The following is a 23,617-nucleotide window of genomic DNA, read 5'->3' on the forward strand; positions in this document are numbered from 1 at the left end:
TCTTCAGGAAGAAGAAAAGAAATTAAGTTATTTAGTGATCGACAGTGATGCTGCGCAAGCGTAATAAAAATAATTGAGCAAGACTCTTTGGAAAGATAGAAATATAAGCACGCATAAAAGCAGGAAGTTAACTGCGTCAAAGTAGACAGGTCCGTGTTAGATTTTATTATTTCTTCTTTTTTTAATTTTTGACACTGATTGGAGACTAAAGGAATTTCTAGGATCTCATCGAGCCCATTGAATGCATGTTGGTAATCACGGCAAAGTTATGAAACGGATACTTTCTGGTGTTCTTGTAGTTGACCTTCTGAGGTGATCCCTTCACGATCATTGTCGCAGAAGGAATGTTTCGAAATTTTGAAAAAAATCCGTAAATTCACTTCTTCCCTCTCTTTCTATTGTACTCATTTTTACTTCTATCTTTTCAAAACAAAACGCAACCTTGAAAGGTAAAAATAATCCAAGATATTTTTTTAACTTTCTTACTTTCTTAAAAAGACAAAACAAAACATGGCTTTAATACTATGCGTTTTTTCTTTTTTCAAAACACACTGTCACGGATATAAATTCAAGGCAAAGACTTTTTTTTTTTGGTTATCTGCAAAACTCCTCTTTTGTGAAGAAACTGAAAAGTTCCCCAGATATGAAATATGACATAATCAAACAGATGTATTAATGTTAACTCAAGCGATTTTACATTATTTTGAAAAAAAAAAAAATGCTGTGAATAATTCTCCATATTTCTTCGGGGACTTAAACGAATGATCTTAACATTTAAATTGCACAAACTCTAAACTGACCACTACACTGACCTATGCCACTCATATTTTTTACTGTTTTCCTGAGATACGTAGTAAGACTACAATAATCGACTCTTATGACTTTCAAAACGTTTCACTAAATTAGCGCATTTTATTACATAAGTTTTGACTGTTGTTCTCCACTAATACAAAGCAATTTTTCTTCTATTTACTATTTATTTTCATTTACTGACGTACGGTATTTTATTACATAATTTTTGCCTGGTGTACTCCACTAATACAAAGCAATTTTTCTTTTATTTCATTTAACCATTTATTTTCATTTACTGACGTACGGTATTTTATTACATAGTTTTTGCCTGATGTGCACCACTAATACAAAGCAATTTTTCTCCATTAATACAAAGCAATGTTTCTTCGATTTTATTTTACTATTTATTTTTATTTACTGACGTACGGTATTTTATTGCATAAGTTTTGCCTGCTGTACTCCACTAATACAAAGCAATTTTTCTTCTATTTTATTTTACTTTATATTTCCATTTACTCACGTACGGATAAAAATATGATAGTGATACTTTTCGCATATTAGTAAAAGCGATTTAATATTTAGTAACTAAATTCATTGTTCAGTTCGATCGATTGTTTTTCATTAATGCCCACTCTTTCTCACCCACAAAAGAAAAGAAAAAAAATCGCGTTTATTGTTTACTGCTTGTTCACACGTAGCTACAGCAACCTGTAGAATCGATTAAAAGAATTGTTTGAGTTACAGGCGAACAACCATCGATATAATCGTCGAGAATGAACAACATTTTCTTTCAATGTTTGCTTGGGGAGTGCCTTAGCAATCAATTGGAAAACATCTTTTTCTCGCTGAGCGATTTGTTATAACACCAAAGATGTACTTTATTAGCTATTTTTGACTCCTTGTGTTTTCGCTTGAGTTTGCAACGTGTTCTTTAGGTTTTCTATTGGTTTCATTGGATTGTTCTTTTGCGCATGGACTTCAAAGCTAGGAAGGAATACTAATATTTCATACCATAGATTAAATACTTTGTGGAGTTTTTTTTTTTTGCTTTTTTCCTTATTTCCATAATATTAATAATAACGATTTTAGGTGCGGTTGAAGAGCATTATAGAACCAAATGAAATGAACTACACCAGTGGTGCCCAACCTTTTTCTGCCCAAGGGCCGCACCTCATATTAAAATCATTTTCGCGGGCTAGAACACACTATTTCGAAACATTTTATTCTTTTCTTAAAATATAGAACAGGAAAGAAAATTACAAACTTATGTTGTTATCATTGTTTGATGCTTATTTCATTAAATGCATATTTTTTAGAGACCAATTTCTGAATATTTGGCTCCAAATTTGTGACACTGTCCCTTCTCGTGCTTTTCGATTTGACACATTCAACAAAACTAGCCACACAGACCAGCTTCGCGGGTCGGATGTGGCCCGCGGGTAGTAGATTGGGCACCATTGAACTACACTGACTTGCAACCTTGGTTTGCGTCATGTTCCCTGACTTCTTCCTTGATAATGTCTTCTTACGTGTTTTTTAGCCCTCGAAAGTTTTTTCTTTTTTTTTTCCACATCAGTTGCGAATTTTGCGGAAACAATACATTTTAAAATAATCTAAAAATTCGGAAACTGCGACTGTAAAATGGATTTAAAACTTCTTTTTGTTTAATTTATTTATGCTTGGCTTTATCTCTGCACTCTTAACTTGTGAAGATGTCTGAAGGAGTGTACGAGTAACTCATTGACTCCTTAATTTCTAATGAAAATTGCCTTGTAACTAGACAAAATATTCATTTAATTTTTTTATGCCTTTCCTCGGAAATTTTCCCGCTTCTTTGTCCATCCTTAATAGTAAATAATGCCTAGTAGCTGAGTAGCAAAGGGGGTTTTGGAGGATTTACCCCCTATCCTCCTCCTAAATTCTCAATCTTTTGCCACATCACCCATTCTAGTCTGGTAATATGCATGTACAGTCGGTTATGACAGAAATGCTTCAGGAAAAAATTCTAACTAGTAATGAATGTTCTGGTGGCGCTATTGATAAGACGTTGATTTAATGATGTTCATCTTTTTCTTAAAATTTTAAACTCACTCCTGAAGTTCAATAGGATACCTGTCATCTTAGTCTGAAAATTAAAAATCACTCCTGAAGTTCAATAGGATATCTGTCATCTTAGTCCCAAAAATTTAAAAACTCCCCCCTAAAATTTAATAGAATACCTGTCATCTTAGTCTGAAAATTTTAAAACTCACTCCTCAAGTTCAATAGGATATCTGTCATCTTAGTCTGAAAATTTTAAAACTCACTCCTGAAATTCAATAGGATATCTGTCATCTTAGTCTGAAAATTTTAAAACTCACTCCTGAAATTCAATAGAATACCTGTCATCTTAGTCTGAAAATTAAAAATCACTCCTGAAGTTCAATAGGATATGTGTCACTGCAACTAAAAACATAACTGAAAACTCAATTACTGCTGAAACTAAAATAGTCCAACAAGGTACTTTACTGGGTAGAATTTCAAAGCTTTTCTCAATTTTGTATTGAATAAACACAGACTATACTTCACCAGGCATTCAAGAGTTAAACAGCTCTTGGAAAAGCAAGTTTTTAAGTAGACGAAAATGAGCAGAGGAAAAAGAAAAAAAGTCTGAAAATAAGTGGTACTTGATAGCAAACAAGGTTCGAGACCAGACGACCTATGACATGCATTCTGATTCATACCCATTCTCGCAAATGCCCCTTCCACCTCTCCAACCCATGATCTTCATCCCCATTCGTGTTTTATGCACCGCTACAGCTGTTTTGGGCTTTGAAGGAGGTTGCACCGCTGCCTCGACGTCTGATTGACAGCAGTGAAAATTAACATCCAGTTCTGGATTCACAAACCAGCAACCGTCACTTTGTAGGAGGGGGGGGGGACGCCAGCTTCTCAGTCTAATCCACGATTCGTCTGTCCGGGAAATAATAGTAATGGAAATGGCACTAAAAAGTATACCTATAGAAAAAAAATAGGGTTGGGCCTTCTGGATGAAGAACGAAAATCTGACAGGTACTCATTAGAAACGCAGTACATTCAGTGTCGTTATTATTGTTTTGGTTTTTTATTCCTTTCAGTCGATGTGAATACCACCGAGTTGAAATTCCGGAGGGGTGTGTCTACGAGTTAGCTTTTGCGTTTCAAATATTAAAAAGGTACCCTTGCTGTGTTTTTTCTTTTTTTATTCTGAGCATTTTTTAGTTCCATCGCTTGTAGCATTCATAGCAGCGATGGCAATAGTGTTTAATTTATTCTTTGTACCTTCGAAGGCTTTTAGCAGAGCAAGTTTTGTAAAATATACATTCTATCTTACGAGATAGGTAGGATCTCCTCCTTTTGAATGAGGTAAGGAATACTTGGAGAACCATTAATTAAAGAAAGAATATCTGGTTATTGTAATGTCATTTAAACTAAAAAAATTCATAATATGCACCATTTGGTTTGCCTTCGTTACCAAAGGTGATCTTTCTGTGTCAAAATGCTGTAAAGATGTCTGTATCCTATTTTTGACCTTATATGCAAATTTTTAAGCATATTAATCAGAAATTTAATCATGGAAACATTTTGTCAGAAAAGTTGAAACAATGTGACAGTGTTCCACCAGTTACTATTCGGGAACTGCCACACAGCATGTCAGAAGAAGAAAATATCGCATTACCCTGCGGACCCACGAAACAGTGTATAAAATTCATTGCCTCTTTTTTCCGAACATGTTTCAGAGCCTTTTTCTTACTCATTGTGCCCATCGTGAAAGCATTTGATTTATGGATTCTGTTTCTGCTTTGAATTAGGCGCTCTGTTTATGCAGCCATCGCGGTAGGAGTGAATGATTTTTCTTTTGTAATGCAAGTTTTTCTTCTCCGTTTTCCTTTTTTTTTTCTTTTCGAGGAGAAAAGATGTTTAGGTCCCGTTCGCATGCAAAACAGCCGCAACCACGCCTTTTCTGTCTGTTTCGTCTCGTCCTTGCTGCTCTCATATGCAAAATACATTTTTTTACACTCGGAAATTTCTTTTCTTATCTTTTAAATGTATTCCATGCGACTCCGCGTGTACGTGCTTTAAGGGTACCGTTTTTTTTTTTCGTTCACTTTCTTTCGTGAATAAGGTCTGATTTATTTTTGGCATTCTGCTTCCACAGATTTGCGTCTCGCTTGCTGTCTGTCTGTCCCGATGTAAATTTCTATGCATCGACATTCGCGTGTCTCAAGGGAAAAAGTTGAAACTGTCAAAGGTGGAAATCTCATTTCGTGAAAGTTTAAAACATACGTCTCTGTCGATAATACTTGTACGGCTTATATTTTAAATTAAACTTGAATTATAATTACGTATGATTTCATGAACGTAAATAAGACAACACAGAATTACAAAACAAATATGAGAAAATAAACGATTTCCAACAGTTAAAAACGAGCGCCCAAGTTTTCCAATCCATGGTGGTTGCTGATTTGGAGTTCAACCATCTATCCTTACCATAACTTAACTTAATTAATAACTTTCTTATTACCAAAAAGACTATTGACAATGAGATTTGTAGCAAAAACTTTCTCGAAAACGAATATTAAGTTTCAGATCTTTATGAAAAAATTTGTTCTTTTTATACAAAATTCAAACAATACAATAATTTTCAAAAGTTCTAAAAGTGAACTGCCATCTACGTAAAATGTTTATTAAAACGCATTTTAAACATATCTATTTCAAATTAATGACAATTATTGAATCTCCTATCCTGCCAAGTTAAAGAGCTTCGTAAACAAACATCCAATTACTATGAGTTTTCTAATAAGACTCGTCAGCACTAATGTGTTTAATTTTAGAGAGACTAAAAAATTTGACAAAGATTATTGGACTAACAAATTTTAGCTTTTAATGCTGTAATTTAAAGATTTTTTTTTTCAATGCTTTCTACCTATTTTCTATCAATTTCCTTCTTAACTGATTCTGATCAAAATTTTTCGGACCATTGTCCTCATTGTGGGTATTTTTAGGGAATATTGTCCTTATGCCAATGGGGATTTTCAATCATTATTCAGGAGTGCCCACCTAGGGGGGGGGGGGGTCATGGCACAGACTGTGCCATTAAAATTTTTAGGGGGTGTTTTGAGGGGTGTGTTTTTCTCATTTGAGGGGCTCTTGCTTTTGGGGGGGGGTCTCCGCGATATTGTGGAGGGTTGCGCCTTTGCCCTTAGGGGGTGGGCACCCCCACATTATTGTTCTTATTAAAATGTTTACAACAATTAGTGGCACTTAGGAACGTGAAGCTTCCCACCCCAATGTCCAAAGGATTCGTGTTTTCGTTTCAACTAGAAAACAAATCAGTTGATTTGAAATGCATGGTTGTAGTTCTGAACAATTTTAGTGAAGAATAAATTTAAACTAAAACTTTTAAGTCATTCATTTCTTTATTTTGTTTCAATGTTTTGATACTTATGCACAAAATGTATATTAGAAATTGGCAGCACTAATATCTAGAGAGGGCTCAACACCCCCACCCCCCTCTCCTTATTGGCACGTATGCTCGTCAACTCGTGTTGTAGAGTCAGAGTAAAAGTACGCAGTCAAGACCCATGTCAAAAGAGCGCCAACATCAAAGAGGAACATGAATTTATAAAAAAGGAGCTAAGTACAACGAAATTGGGGGAGAGAAGCTATAAACATTTTCTTGGATTATATAATGAATGTTTCGGAAAAGATGAAAATACTTTCAGTCAAGCGACACGAGGTGCTGAATTCGACTTTTTTAGCTTTATTTTTGACACTTAAAACAAGTAGCTGGAATCCACAGAACATTAGTGCCAAATACTTACCTGCAATATTCGATTCACACGAGCATTTACCCAACACATGTAGTCGTTGAACACCCTTTTCAAAACATTCTTTGCCTGACAGGGTTGCCTAAAATGAAAACTAAATAAAATCTGTAGAGATACGAACGTGAGCAGAATGAGTTTCACAAGTAAAATAAGAGTAATTTCATGGCAGTGTTTAGCCAAGCATTGCAGAAACATGCTCTCGGGTAAGTGGGGATAGCAGATTATAGTTATTGCTTTTGATTTGCTTTCTCTAATTTTGTGCGGCTTATGTTTTAAGTCTTGACCCTACTGACAATCTTTTGCTTTTTTTTTTTTTTTTCAGACAAAAGTTCGAATTGCACTTCGATTTTTTTTACGACTTTTGAAAATTTTCTCAGATAATACTGACGTTTCCTACATAATCATTTTTTTTTTTTTTTGCAAATTTTTGCATTGACGCTGTAGAGAGTCTAAAAAAAGTCTTACTCTTTATCTCATATATACCTACACTTGCCTGACGTCCCGGTTTGACCGAGACAGTCCCGGTTTTCAAGGAAAATCTCCGGTGTCCCGGCCGGTTTACTTCAGGTCCCGGAAAAAGATAAATTTGATTAGATGACCAAAAAATTCTAAAAAATATTAACTGTGAAGGATTATTTTGGATAATTACTTTGTCATTTGAAATATAGACTTATAAAATTAATATCGAATCAGCTTGTAAAGATTTTTACAACAACATTAAAACCAAAAAAGACTTTTCAAAAAAAAAAAATCCTAGCGAATGAAACATACATGTAAATATTGCTCAAGTTTTTATACCTCATTCAAAGTTACTAAAGTAACTAATAAATATTAACATGTAAAAAATAAAATGTTTAAATTTATCTCCTTGTGTCCCTGGTTTAGGCTCATAATTAGTATTTATTCATAGCATTGAGAATGAACTACCCTCTAAAATACGCTAAGAACCAGCCAGGGGTGTGTTCCCTTCCTTAAGGGGTGTTTGTGATCCGAAATTTCCAAATATTTTGGGCTGACACTGACAACACATTTTAAAGCTGAAAAAAATGTTTAAAAAAAAGAAAACTTTTAAAATGTTTCTTTTTAATAATTTCTGTATGCATGTTGCAAAATTTTTTACGGGGGGGGAGGGGAGGATATAGTTTCTCATAGTTTCTGAAAATTTTACACTGTCTTCAGAAAATTTTACATGAGTGCTTGAGTCCACTATCACTCCCTGGTTTCCTTTTGAATACTCGCCACGGGGGGGGGGGGGGGGGTATTCCGGTGTCCCGGTTGGCCATTTCAGAAATCTGGCAAGCCTATATATACCTCTTATCAGTGTATGTACAACTATTTTTTTTTCTTTTTGCCACCTAAAACCCCTTAATTACAGATGGAAAATGTTTTGTTAATTTCTTCACGAGTTTTAAACATTTTCTTGACGCATCGCAAAACACTAGAGAAATTTTGTAAAAAAACTGCTTCATAAAACAATGTCTATTCGTATAACAAAGAAAAAACAATTTCTTATTTTGTATTGCCAACGAATTATGAGTTTTAACAAACTTCGCTGCTCTAAAAGCAAGTTCAATCAATCTCCTCCTCCCGCCCCGCAACATTATTTGAAATTTCCTGCGTCTAAAGATTTGTCCAAGTTTTTCCGCAGAAAAATTTTTGAATTTTGGTTCATCAAATTCAATTGTCAACGGAGTTGTTGAATTTACTATGATTTAAGAAATGCCTCCCATAGCTCTTTCGAGCAAAATTTATTTCAGTCAAAACTGGCTTTTAGTTCAAATTCTCGTATAACTGCTAATGTTGCTTTTAATTCTTCTTGAACTTTTCAAAAAATGCCCTCAAAATAACCAAATCGAAACAACCTTTTGCGTACAATCGACGTCAAATGCTGTTCCCAAAATTTTTTTCCTAAGAAAATTACTAGTTCCTTCAAAATTTACATGAACTTTATACTTCACTATAGGATCTAGTTTGAAGTTTTTTTTTCCGAGGGCGGGGGGCACCGTTAAGAAAAAGGCTTTGAAAAAACTAAATAAAACTTTCTTTTTTTGTACGCATTCTAAATCAAGAGTTCCTTTCCGTATGTGTTTGTTCGAAGCAAATCCACTTTTCAGGCCTTAAACTTCTGCTAACGTAAAGTATTTTGGAATTGTTAAAAATTAAACGAAAATTTGTTGCAATCAAAATATGAAATATAGAACTGAGGTACGCAACGTACAGAACCTGTGTAATTTGCGGTTCTGGCAACATGAATGCTACTCATCTCTTCCGCTCAAAACTTGACCCAACTGATCAAAAACAAAATTTACTCGGAAAGCTTTATTGGGCTGCGCGATCAGTCATGGACTCCCTGAAATGACTTTTACTTTTTATTTCAGTTACAATTGTGAAATCCCCTAATTTAATTTTTTTTTCTTTTGTTATCTGTTCAATTGTTTTTTGTATTTTTTTTTTCTTGTTCATGGCTTTCTTTTAAATGGATTAATATCCTTCTGAATAAAGATATATGTAACAACATAAAACCTCTGAATTCTTCAAAATAAACTACACCTGTTATAAATAAGCTTATTTTTAACTAATGTTTACAAATATATTACATTATGTAGGAAACAATGGATTTCTTTTCCGTCGGTTAAAATGACCCCCGCCATATATCTAGGTATAAAAAGATTGCCGTAATTCTAGTGTTAAAAGGTTTGAATTGACTTCAAAGCTTTAATTCTTGGGCTCAAAATGAAACTTCCAACAATTAAATGAGCTAGCCATCATTAACATTCAGCTTTGTTCCATAGCAGAAATGTTTGCCTTTCCCAATTTGACGAATTCTCTTCCCGAAAACACTCACCGACCATTCTCCCCCCAAACAATTAAGAGGAACCTAAATATTTTCACAAGTGACTTGACCATCGTTATTGGACAAGCCAACCGTTCGATTAATTTAATTCAGTAAAATTTCCCGAATTCCTTTTTAGGATAATTGCCCGATTTTGTGCATTTATCCCGTAAGAGGGTCGTAGACCTTCGCGTTTACAAAAGGACAGAATAGAATTCCCTACTTGTCAAATAAGATCGACCGAGACGTTATTGCATTCCATCCGGCGCTGTCCTGTCACGAAGAAGCACTTGTAGTGACAAGCAGCCTCCACTGTCAGACAATAATTGCCAGCTGGCCTTCGCCCGATGACGTCATTTTTCATGGGGTCTTTGGAACTATCTCATTATGGTGTTGTCGCTTATGTCCGCAAAATGAATTTTGTGCGAAAAAAAAGTCAAGCTCTATTTTTTCATAATGGACAGTATTTTCCATCCTGTAATGAAAAGAAAGTGATTAAATTTTAACCTGCATGAAACAATAGGTAGTGATTAGTTTCGAAAGCGTTCCTATTACTGGAAGAAACAAGTTTAAATAGAGAGCGTTTAATAATTTTACTTAACTGTCTGTTCATTCCTGAAAATGAAAATTATTAAAATTTAATTCCTAAAACTCAAGAGTTATAAAGAATTTGGATCCCTGTTGACGTAAGAAAAATCCTTCGCTATTTTAGTTGGTGTGCCTTCGCTTTTGGTTGCATTCAGATGGTCTAAAAAGTTTTTTTACAGGACTGATTTCTGAATAGGGCAACTAGTCCGTAGCCTACGGCCCCCGCTCTTTAAGGGTCCCCAAATGGCTAAAATTGCTTTAACTAATGACTGAAACTAAGATTTGACTGTACGTTTTTTTTTTTTTTTTTTTTTGACAAATAGATGTTAATTTATATTAAAAATTCTGTTTGACTGCTTTAATACCACATAAGTATTTAAATAAAACAGAAACTTAAAAAAACACTTAGTTGAAGGTTAAAGTAATAAGTTTGCGTTTTCCCCCTCTTTTAGGTGCACGAACTGTGTGACAATTTCTGTCAGCGCTACATCAGCTGTCTGAAGGGTAAAATGCCCATCGACCTCGTCATTGACGAGAGAGACAGCAAACCCGGCGATCTCGGTGACAACAACAACAACAGCAGCAATGGTGGTGGTGGTGCCGGCGGCGGCAACAGCGGTGTTGGAGGTGGCAGAGGAAATCCTGACACCACAGGACACAGTTCTGACAACTCGTCCACACCTGACCAAGTAAGCACCAATTTTATGTTATTCTGCCATTTCTGTAAACAGAAGAAATTCTGTAATTAGTCGAGTCTAAACATGGTGTGCAATATTTGGGGAGGGGGGGGGGGGAGAGGTTTTAATATTTAGTCTTTGATGATAATAAAGATGTTGTATATAAGTAGAAATTCTAATATACAGAGGGTGTCCAAATTATTATACTCAAACACTCTTTTCTGTATTTTTATTGATTTTCATTGTTGTTACATGCTTTTATTATTTGAACACATTTTAAAGTTTATTTAAAATATGAATTAAACATATTAAAAGTAAAGTACCTTCCGATCGATACTATAAATAGGTTTAAAAAAAAATGATTATTTAATAGTGACTCCGCCTTTTGCTGCTATCACGGCTTGGATGCGGTGTGGCATGCTTTCAATGCATGATAAGGCCACTTGAATTGCCTAGCATTATATGAGGCAGTGAGAAGAAAAGGGATGCAAGTGGCAAAATTAAAAATTTGAAGATAACCAGTACAAATGGTAGGTGAACCTCTCCTCTGTCTTGGGACAAGAGATTGTACTAGCAGCCCTGGTAGGTGCTGCTGTACAGCATGATTTAGGAAAAAATTCCAATGAAAGCCTACCTAGGATCTGATCTTTAAACGCGTTTTACTCGAAAGTTAAAATAGTCCACTTGCATCCCATTGCTTCTCACTGCCTCCTGTATAAAATAGTTAAATTTTTCCACTTGTAGAAATAACAGAATTCTTATCCGCTAACAAAAACATCGTACCCAATTCCAACAATTTAATAGTTTTTTTTTTTTTTTTTTTTCAGAAACTAGTAAATCGTCAAAATTTTCCAAGTTCGAAAAAGTCTCGGAATTACATTATGCGTTTTTAATGGAGATTATAATGTTTTTTACTGAAAGGGTATTATTCATTATTACTTTTCTGTAAAATTTGTGATTTCTATCAAAATAATGTATTGTGTTGCTAAGAATTATTTTCCGGAAGTATGAAAATTTGACTGGTTTCTGAAACAAAAGATTCAATTACTCGAGTTTATTGTCAAAATATTTTTATAAGTACTGAGGAAAATGTTTGAACTAATACCATTGAAATAAAATTGAATGTACTGATTTTTACGTTCCTAGATCATAAAAAAAAAAGTCATCTTACTTTAAACAACTCTTGGAAGGGAAACGTTTTAGAGTATGACTTCTTGTTTTCAAATTTCAGAATATTTTATGAAGTTTTTTGCGCGCGCAGTTGATAGGAATCAGAAGTACAAAAGCATCAAGAACAATACCTGTTTATATTTCGTCGATTTTTTTTTTTTTTGGAATTATGTTGTAATTTGAATTTTGCATTAAGAAGAAAAAACAAGTGTGGTTAAAATCAACAATCAGGAAAAACACCTTAATTTTCTTTTCAGTTATGGATACATTAAATTCCATTGTTTGGTAATGTATTTGAATAAAAGGCCCAAAAAGTCCAATAAAGGATTTAAAAATGAATTCTGGTTGTTTTGATTTTACCCTGCATTTCATAAATATTGTCTATACATTTGCTTTTTTCATCTTTTTTTTAAAAATGTGTTTACCCATTCAGATTGTCCAATTGAATCATTGTTTAAAATTTACGGATAGTATTGCTGTATTTCTGGTAGTGGAAAAAAAAATTTTATTTTGATTTATTTCACTACTGAAATTCTATAAAACATGGTTATTTTCCACTTGAGTAGATGTTCTAGTGAAATTGTTTTGCAGAACATTAGGAAATTTTTTTTGCATGAAAATATAATTTCAAGCAATATTAGAGATATTTCATAAATTATTCTCAAAATTCATTAACTCTATCTAATGAGAACACTCTTTAAGATAAAAGTGTTTCATCTTTTAGATTCTTCTCCGCTTTTAAAACGCAACTTGAGCAGTGGAAAAAATTTAGAAGTGTAATTCAAGGGGGTAGGTGCCACGCCTTGACGAAATCATACCCTTCCCCGTACCGTCTAAATCTTATGAACTTTCCAATTAGATAAAGTATTCTTTCGTAGTGTATCAAAAGCTTGTAACATGAAACAATAAGTGCAAAACCAATAAAAAAGCAGAAAAACGGGGTGAATTTTTTAAGAAAATCCAGTAGTTCGCTATTAAAAAATAAGAAAAAACTTTCATTTTTTCTAATAAGAATTATTATTCTTTTTTTTTTTAGTTTGACAGAAAATAAGCCAATATTTAAAGCTGAATGCTATTTAAACAAGATTTCAAACTTCGTTGTCTCGCAATATCATTTAATAAATTCTTTTTACAAAACAACTAATTAAAAGCAAGGAAATAATTGCTAACAAAGTTTCATTTGAAGTTACTATCATAATATGTGCTATATGTTCGTAATCATTATAACAGAATTTTATCCCCCATAATCTTGCATGAGGTTTGAACTTATAATAGATTCTTGATGTCTAAAAATTATGCAAAGTTTCCAAAGATTATTCGAAAACTTGACCTGTAGATCAAATCATACTATTCATTCCTTGAACCGCGATCAAATATTTAAGGCTTTCTTGCTCGGTGTTACTTTACATCAGAAGCTCCCCGATGGGAGGACACTGTGACCTACAGAAAATTTCCTTCTTCGGCAAAATTATCATCATGCGGCGCAATTTGAGTTTCATTTGGCAAATTAAGAATTTTTGCCCTCCTAAAAGTGTAAATTCCGCTTGCCCCAGCATTACATACCTATTCACACAACTACATTATTAATTTGGCATTGGGGCGTTTTTTACCATCCCACACAAGTGGCACAATAGAAATTCCTCGGTCGTGCAAATAGACTAAAACACGATCTCCTTGAAACCAAATACCTTTGAAGATGAAATCCCGGTGCAAAGTCCGACCGTTGGCAAATCTCGGAATCAAAATCTTCACCTCTCTAATCGATGACAGTTTCTCAAATATTATTTTGCCAACTGATAAGCTCATTTCGAATGTAGGTGCTCCGATATCCAAGTGCCAAGCTGATAACAATGTATACAGATAAAACCTCTTTTTTGTTTGTCCACTTCAGCACTCTACTGCCATATTGTACTTAGCGGCCTGCTTTTGTCTTTCAAAGGTATGACTAAACTGAAAGCTCAGTTTATTTTCGGGGGAAGATCTACGTAGTGATTAATAACGCTTAAGCCCTGGGCTCTCTAGTGTCAAGCAATCAAAATTTAAATTATATTCCTATATGAGTTTTTCTTAACATTTCCATACTTCTAATGCTTTTTATGTTTATAAAGTACAATGGTTGTCATTTAACAAAATTTGAAAGATTAATTATTTTAAGTCTTATTTTTATGCTAATAACAATTAACTTTTACCCTTAATTCTGAAATTTCAAGTCTAAGAAGTAAATGATTAAAATTATGCCAGGGCATCAACCTTAGGCCTCAAAAAATTTAGATCCTCTTTGTTGAAGTTACACGAAGCATATAGATCAGCGATTCTCAACCGGTGGTCCCGCGGACCGGCATCGGCCCGCAGAAAATTTTGACCGATTCTCGAAGATTTTTTACTCGTTCTCATTAAAAAAAATTTCTTACTCGAAAAAAAAAGTAAACCAGTAAAGTTTTACTTATATATTTATTAATATATTTATTATTATTAATATCTTGTAAAAAAAGGGGGGGGGGCTTCCCAGCCGTTTGCAAAATTATTTCGCGAGCGTTTAACGGTCCTCGGCCAAAGTTTAAGTAAATACTTCTTATTTTCGTTTGAAAAAAAAAAAAAAAAAGGAAAAAGACAGAAAAAGAAAAAAAAATAGTTTCTCCAGTCAGAGATTTTTTTCTCCAAAAGCTCTAACCGGTCAGCGGGTTAAAAAAAAAGTTGAGAAACGCTGGTATATATAGATCATTATATTTCATTTCGGAAGTCGAAATAGGTGTACTCAAACAAATAAAACTCAAATATGCTGTTTAAACAATTAAGAGATAGCTCAATTTAATCTAAGAGGGCTTTGAAGTCGTGATCGTTTACAGTAGCCGATTCACATATTTGAGGGCCCGTCGCAATTCTCCTTTTGGGGCCCTTTTTTAACCTAAAATTTGTCATATATATACAAGTTCCCCCTTTCGGGTCAGGGGGGCTCGGATTTGCGACATTTCCTACATGCAAATCCGCTACTAATCATTTACATCACAAGATGGAAGGTTAGGTAATTACTGTTTAGCAAATTTCTTTCGAAGACGAACTGCATTTTGTGAGTGATTTGTTTCCTGCGAATTCTTCATTCTAATTTTGAAACAAATTTGAGAAAGAAAATGCAAAATAAGAAAAAAAAATCTTTTGTATTTAAGACACAACTTAGGAGACTCGGGAGGAATGCGACTGTACTGCCATTTATGTAGAAATAAAATGTGAAAAATTAATACTGGCTAATAAATTCTCAGCAGCCTCGTACGATTTTCGTCCAAAATGTTCACCAAAATTACACCAAATGCTGGGACCTACATGGGGTTACTTTCCACATTCTGTATTAATTCAGTAAATTAGTACGGGTTACTGCTTTAGGATATTTTTAGCTTTTATTTCCTGCGTAGAACAAACATTGCGTTATAAATGAGTCATTCCATTTCAAATCAGGCAGGCAGGTATGAAAAGTGTCATATGACCATCACCGATTTTTTTGAAAAAAATACAGTAGTTGCAACTAAGGGACATATGAAATATCCCAAAAGGATTTTGCAAGAAAATTTTTTTTTCTTCAGTTACAGCCTATTAAAATTCTGCACAAAATCCGCCATTTTGGAAAAAACCGGCAAAACACTCCATTTCAAATGGACATTATTTCAAAAGTATTTAACCTATTTGAATAATTCTTTTTTCTAAAAATAAATAAAGACCCATATATCCTATAGACATCGTTTTTGAAAGTTTAGTTAGGTTTTTTGGTAAAGAAAAAAAAGTCATTTTTGTCGCGAAAAAACTGCATTTTTACCGATTTTATGATTTTTTTTCTCCATGAAAAAAAGTTTTTTTTACGAAACGGAGATGGCAGTCTAAAGCCCTTATATGATAATTTCATAACGTATTTTATTATAATCCTTGGATGCATACAGCCTCGGAAATAAAATTTGAAATTTTGAAAATTTTCAAAAATTAGCGATTTTTGAAGTTATTTTACTCAAAAAACCCATTTTTTAAAAATCTAAAAATTGGCTCACTTGAACCCCATATAATGCTTAACAAGTGGGTAGACACCGCATCCCGTATTTTTTCCCATAAAATGTTTTATGATTTTTTGAAAGTGACCTTATCGCCCATGGCATGCATGTAAAATAAAAATGTCTAATAATTTCAGTAACTAAAATTCTGGTTATATTAATGCCTAATAACTACAATAAAGGTGCCCTTTATCAGGAACAACTAAAATCTTACTAACTTTTAATAATATATCAGTAACAAACCGCTGTTGATGACCTAGTCAATTCGTCTTTTTGTGTAGTCTTTAGATTTTAGATAGAAGAGCCTTTGGTGATTATATTAATGACTAATAGCTGCGATAATGATGTACTTTATCAGTAACAGTAAAAATCTATATATATATTTTTTTTTATATAAATATTACTTTATTTTGTCTCCAAAGCTGTGCATTCACCGTTACTTTCATATGCAGCAACGAATCATATTTTTCCTCTTTCAATTCTCTTTCTCTTCAACTCAATTACGCGACAGGGGAAACCATCAAAGGGAAGAACAATACAATACATTTAAAACGATTAATTTTAATTTCGTGCTTTGGTTTGACATTGGCGAATGTTGTCACATAATTTTTGGACCCTACCTAGTAATGATTACTTTTATACGTAAGAATATGTATACTAAATTCATACCGCAAAACTCACTTGTAGTTTAAGAATTTAAAAAGCCCACTGTTTTATGAGAGAAATAATTAATTGAACATGGTTGTAAGTTGAGGTAACCAAACAGATCTCACCAAAGGTAGCTATTATAGCCAGGGATCCAATTTCTAACAAAAGAAGGTCAGGATCCCTATAGTCTTCAGAACTTCTTTTAATGCTTAAGTGGCCTGAATTCGGTCAAAAATACAAAAATTTGAATAAAACAAATAAGGAAGTATGGGATCTCAGCTCCCATAACAATTAGGCGCTGATCAGCAGAAAAATATATTTATATAACGAAGTACAAAAAGACGAATTGACTGGGTCATCAGAAGCGGCTTGATACTGCTACATTATTAAAAGTCAGTAAAATTTTATTTGTTGCTGATAAAGTGCACCATTATTGTAGCTATTAGGCATTAATTTCATCCGATTTTCAGTGACTGAAATTATTCGAAATTTTTATTTTACATGGGCGATAAGGTCACTTTCAAAAAATCATAAAACATTTTATGGGAAAAAATACGGGATGCGGTGTCTACCCACTTGTTAAGCATTATATGGGGTTCAAATGAGCCAATTTTTAGATTTTTTAAAAATGGGTTTTTTGAGTAAAATCACTTCAAAAATCGCTAATTTTTGAAATTTTTTAAAATTTCAAATTTTATTTCCGAGGCTGTATGCATCCAAGGATTATAATAAAATATGTTATGAAACTATCATATAAGGTCTTTAGACTGCCATCTCCGTTTAGTAAAAAAAACTTTTTTCATGGAGAAAAAAAATCATAAAATCGGTAAAAATGCAGTTTTTTCGCGACAAAAATGATTTTTTTTTTCTTTATCAAAAAATCCAACTAAACTTTTAAAAACAATGTCTGGAGGATATATGGGTCCTTATTTATTTTTAGAAAAAAGAATTATTCAAATAGGTTAAATACTTTTGAAATAATGTCCATTTGAAATGGAGTGTTTTGCCGGTTTTTTCCAAAATGGCGGATTTTGTGCAGAATTTTAATAGGCTATAACTGAAGAAAAAAAATTTTTCTTGCAAAATCCTTTTGGGATATTTCATATGTCCCTTAGTTGTAACTACTGTAATTTTTTCAAAAAAATCGGTGATGGTCATGTGACAGACCCTGCCTGATCTGAAATGGAATGGCTCAAATTAAGATGACCTAAGAAAAGCGTTAATGGTAGCATTAACGCTTTTAACACAGCTATAATTCGTCGAACTTAAAAAACAAGAAGAAATGAAATGATTTTATTAACCTCGAACAACAAAATTTTAATTAAAACTTCATTCCGCCTCTCAGCGTCTCGAAAATGATGTTTTTCGCTTTTCATATCCCCCCCCCCACCCCATTTCGTTTTCAATGTCTTTGACCACCGTCGGAGAATTTTAGTCGATTAACTACGCGCATCGCTAACGCCGTACCATCTTTCTTCTCATTTTGTTGTTTTCAACATCCTGCGATTATTGCCCTTTTCAATTTTCTTTCTTTTTTTTTTTTTTCATTTTTCTCTCAGAACCGAAGATTGCGAACTCGTTTTTAATGTTTTTTTCATTTAATTACAAAATCTCACATACTGTACTCCGAAACCAGTAATCTTTCACAAATTATAAGCATCGTAACACAGGAAATGAAGTTTTACGCGTTTTCAATCAAGACTCTTATTTTTATCTTGCGTTTTGGAACTATGGAAATTCTTTATGTGGTAATGAAAAGAAACTCTTTTATTATTTTACTAGTAGTACCCGCACGACTTTGCCCGTAATAGAAAAATAAAGGACTTTTGGTTCACCTGTATTTTTACAAATAATGTATGGTGAATTTTCCCGCCAATTGGCTTGTGCCCATGTTACGGTTCCACGTTATGATAATTTCGTAATTTACTCGTCCATCTTATGATATTTTTCTTCTTAAAATTGGAATAGAAAAAGAACCAAATCGAATTTTCGAAAAATCGCTTCGAGGTGCACACCCCCATGCTACAAACTAATTCTGTGCCAAATTTCATGAAAATCGGTCGAACGGTCTGGGCGGTTCAAGTTGGCGACAAAACTTGGCGACCAAAAGAATGGCGATATATCGGCAAGTGTCCGCCAAATTGTGACACCACTTTAGTTTACATCGAAATTAACAATGATTTCCCCCCAAAAGGGGCAAAAGACCCCCTTAGAAACACCCGAATGCAACCAAAAGGGGAGGTGCACAACCCCACTAGGAGTCTACGTACCAAGTTTCAACTTTCTAGGACATACCGTTCTTGAGTTTCCGACATACATACGCACATACATACTTACATACAGACGTCACGAGAAAACTCGATGTAACTAACTCGGGAATCGTCAAAATGGATATTTCGCGTGTCTATACGTTCTTAGGCACTTATCCACGTGTGGTCAAGTCGAAAAAAAAAAAACTCAACATTCATTCGTGGGTGAGCAAAATGGAAATTAAGGTCGATTTTTGAGTGAAAATTTTTCCGCGAATACAATACTTCCTCTTTTGTAAAAGGAAGTAAATAATAATAATAATAATAATAAATAAAAAAAATCGCCGTTCCGAATAAGTGTATCAAATAACTGATATCCTTGATCAAAATAGTACCTTTGACTTGAAAAACTCATAGTTTCACGACGAAAAAATCATTACCAGAGCATTTATCGATTATTTTAGTAGCTAATGCGTAGTGTTCAATTCCTTCCGGAGCAGCTATGAAAAACAAACTCGAGTCTGCTTTCCAAACTCGTAATTAGCGAATCATATGAACAGCCTATCGCAACATAAAAACCCAAATTTGCCATCTTTCGCACGGAACTTCATTGAAGGGTACTTGGTAATCATCGGGACCGGATCCATGGGCCGATGCAGACCTCATTAGTTATGCAAGGAGGGGCATCTCATAAAATGAGTCATTTGAATCTATAAAACCTTAATCAATGGAAAAAGACAGCCTCATAAAACTTTCCCCCACTCCTCAAGGCTTTAAGCGTCGCGTTTTCAGCTTCTTTTTTTTTTTTTTGCTTTTTCCAACTTCGAATATTGCACGAGTTTCTTCAAAAGTGGTGAAGTTTTTTTTATTTAGGGTTCTGCATTTACTTATGGGTTTTCTTCTTCAAAAGTTTTGATGTTATAGCTAAGTTAAGTTCCTGAAAATACTTTTTGTTAAAAAAAATGCTTTTTTGTCTCTAAATTCATCGGCAATCACTAATGAATGGGATGGTAGTAAACGCAAGGTCTTGGTCCTTCAAGAAAGACTTGAAATTTTCCTGCTTGGCTAAATCGTATCTAGAGACCAAAGTTTCTTTCCCCCCTTTCCTTTTCTCTCTCTCCTTATTTTTTTTTTTATGAAACTACTGAATCAAATTTTAGCAAAACAGAGATCAACGGCAATGCATGATAAAGTAAAATAAAACGAAGTTGCAATAAAAACTACTCTCAGAACTACAATGAAATGAATCAACAAATTTAGAATAATCTAGCTGGATAAATTTTGTCAAATGTATGTAAGTTATGAATAAATATTTCCAAAGTAAATTTTGAAAAGAATGGAATGAAGAAAACACCCGACATGAAAAAAAAAAAATGACATGAAATTTTTTTTCCGAAGAAGACAACTTAGGAATTAGCATTTTCTTTTGTTTAGTAATAATTCTTTAGCTGTCAGAAAGCATGCGACTGCTTTCAAAAACGTTAGAACAAAAATGTTTGGGAAATGTGTTAGGGCTGGGGTTTCCCAACTTTTTTGATTTGCGGCACCCTTTACAGAATAAAAGTTTTCTTGCGGCACCCAAGCCTATCTCTGTTACATTATATATTAGTACCGTGAACACTTCGCGGAACCTTTCGCCTCTCCTTGCTGCACTCCAAGGTGCCGCACCCACTATGGAAACCATTGTGGTGGGGTATAAAATCTTCAAATAAGTTTTTTTGTGTAACAAACCATCAAATTGGTTTAAATTATGATTTACTCGTAGATAAACATTTTTTTCTTCTTTTTTTTCGTTTTAATTTTCTTAAAAAATAATAAAAAAAGTTGGTCTGAAAAAAGCTGGAACCTTTAAGATTCCTAAATGTTATTATACTACATCAAACATACATTGTTATTATTACATTTTATGTCTTTAGAGAATTCCTAGTATAATGACGTTTTTGTTAATGTAATGCTTAAATGTTAGTACTATTTAGTCAGCTTAAATATGAAATCCTTAACAATTTCTGTAAGCAAATAATTTTTTTACAGTGTTGAAAATTTGCTATGTTTCATGGCAAAAATAAAATCATTGGACTGCTAATAAAAAATATTTGATAAAATATAAATAAGAATCAGCAAATATTTAAGAAAAATACTTTACACTCAGTACTGTATTTGAAGGAAAACGCAATACCTTTTATATATATATATATATATATATATTCAAAAAAAATACAAATAAAAAATTAATGCAAATTTAATATAAATTGGCTTTAAACCACCATTTTAAAAATAAAAAGGTTGCTGCTTTGTGAATGAAAGCTGGAATATGTATCCTGAACTGGGCCTTTTTGATCTAACAAAACTTCGTCAACCATGACATCAACCCAGTAAAAAAGTTCATTCCAGCAAATATTTTCTTTGTACCACAGCACTGTGTACACTTACCTCAAACAAACTCAACCTAACTATTCCCGAAACTAAAAGCAAAGAGCAAAACAAAGTTTCTGAAGCCAAAATTTTAAAGAAAGTCATGCTTCAGTGAATTCTGAAAAAGGAAATTGTTTCTAATAACAATCTTCGTCAGCTACAGACAAACCAATTGCATGTTTTCACGCATTCACTTTGGAGAATGTTTTCTTCTGTTTGGGTTATCTATGGTAAAAATATTTTCAAGTTGTTGACTTTAAAAAATGTCGCTTCACTCCAAGGTGCCGCACCCACTATGGAAACCATTGTGGTGGGGTATAAAATCTTCAAATAAGTTTTTTTGTGTAACAAACCATCAAATTGGTTTAAATTATGATTTACTCGTAGATAAACATTTTTTTTCTTCTTTTTATTTTCGTTTTAATTTTCTTAAAAAATAATAAAAAAAGTTGGTCTGAAAAAAGCTGGAACCTTTAAGATTCCTAAATGTTATTATACTACATCAAACATACATTGTTATTATTACATTTTATGTCTTTAGAGAATTCCTAGTATAATGACGTTTTTGTTAATGTAATGCTTAAATGTTAGTACTATTTAGTCAGCTTAAATATGAAATCCTTAACAATTTCTGTAAGCAAATAATTTTTTTACAGTGTTGAAAATTTGCTATGTTTCATGGCAAAAATAAAATCATTGGACTGCTAATAAAAAATATTTGATAAAATATAAATAAGAATCAGCAAATATTTAAGAAAAATACTTTACACTCAGTACTGTATTTGAAGGAAAACGCAATACCTTATATATATATATATATATATATATATATATATATATATATATATATATATATATATATATATATATATATTCAAAAAAAATACAAATAAAAAATTAATGCAAATTTAATATAAATTGGCTTTAAACCACCATTTTAAAAATAAATAAGTTGCTGCTTTGTGAATGAAAGCTGGAATATGTATCCTGAACTGGGCCTTTTTGATCTAACAAAACTTCGTCAACCATGACATCAACCCAGTAAAAAAGTTCATTCCAGCAAATATTTTCTTTGTACCACAGCACTGTGTACACTTACCTCAAACAAACTCAACCTAACTATTCCCGAAACTAAAAGCAAAGAGCAAAACAAAGTTTCTGAAGCCAAAATTTTAAAGAAAGTCAGGCTTCAGTGAATTCTGAAAAAGGAAATTGTTTCTAATAACAATCTTCGTCAGCTACAGACAAACCAATTGCATGTTTTCACGCATTCACTTTGGAGAATGTTTTCTTCTGTTTGGGTTATCTATGGTAAAAATATTTTCAAGTTGTTGACTTTAAAAAATGTCGCTGCACTCCAAGGTGCCGCACCCACTATGGAAACCATTGTGGTGGGGTATAAAATCTTCAAATAAGTTTTTTTGTGTAACAAACCATCAAATTGGTTTAAATTATGATTTACTCGTAGATAAACATTTTTTTCTTCTTTTTTTTCGTTTTAATTTTCTTAAAAAATAATAAAAAAAGTTGGTCTGAAAAAAGCTGGAACCTTTAAGATTCCTAAATGTTATTATACTACATCAAACATACATTGTTATTATTACATTTTATGTCTTTAGAGAATTCCTAGTATAATGACGTTTTTGTTAATGTAATGCTTAAATGTTAGTACTATTTAGTCAGCTTAAATATGAAATCCTTAACAATTTCTGTAAGCAAATAATTTTTTTACAGTGTTGAAAATTTGCTATGTTTCATGGCAAAAATAAAATCATTGGACTGCTAATAAAAAATATTTGATAAAATATAAATAAGAATCAGCAAATATTTAAGAAAAATACTTTACACTCAGTACTGTATTTGAAGGAAAACGCAATACCTTTTATATATATATATATATATATATTCAAAAAAAATACAAATAAAAAATTAATGCAAATTTAATATAAATTGGCTTTAAACCACCATTTTAAAAATAAAAAGGTTGCTGCTTTGTGAATGAAAGCTGGAATATGTATCCTGAACTGGGCCTTTTTGATCTAACAAAACTTCGTCAACCATGACATCAACCCAGTAAAAAAGTTCATTCCAGCAAATATTTTCTTTGTACCACAGCACTGTGTACACTTACCTCAAACAAACTCAACCTAACTATTCCCGAAACTAAAAGCAAAGAGCAAAACAAAGTTTCTGAAGCCAAAATTTTAAAGAAAGTCATGCTTCAGTGAATTCTGAAAAAGGAAATTGTTTCTAATAACAATCTTCGTCAGCTACAGACAAACCAATTGCATGTTTTCACGCATTCACTTTGGAGAATGTTTTCTTCTGTTTGGGTTATCTATGGTAAAAATATTTTCAAGTTGTTGAC

At 32.9% G+C, this 23,617-nt stretch overlaps 1 protein-coding gene across 4 annotated transcripts in view; it reads left to right on the forward strand.

Annotated features, from left to right (window-relative positions):
• Positions 1 to 23,617, forward strand: part of LOC129221944 (homeobox protein Meis2-like) — a 413,908-nt gene that overhangs the window by 62,764 nt on the left and 327,527 nt on the right. For all 4 annotated transcript variants that reach the window (XM_054856332.1, XM_054856334.1, XM_054856331.1 and 1 more), the window contains exon 5: positions 10,515 to 10,751. In XM_054856332.1, the coding sequence (XP_054712307.1) occupies positions 10,515 to 10,751 (237 nt within the window). The remainder of the gene's footprint in view (positions 1 to 10,514; positions 10,752 to 23,617) is intronic.

Source organism: Uloborus diversus, chromosome 5 (assembly GCF_026930045.1).
Source record: "Uloborus diversus isolate 005 chromosome 5, Udiv.v.3.1, whole genome shotgun sequence".
NCBI lineage: Eukaryota > Metazoa > Arthropoda > Arachnida > Araneae > Uloboridae > Uloborus > Uloborus diversus.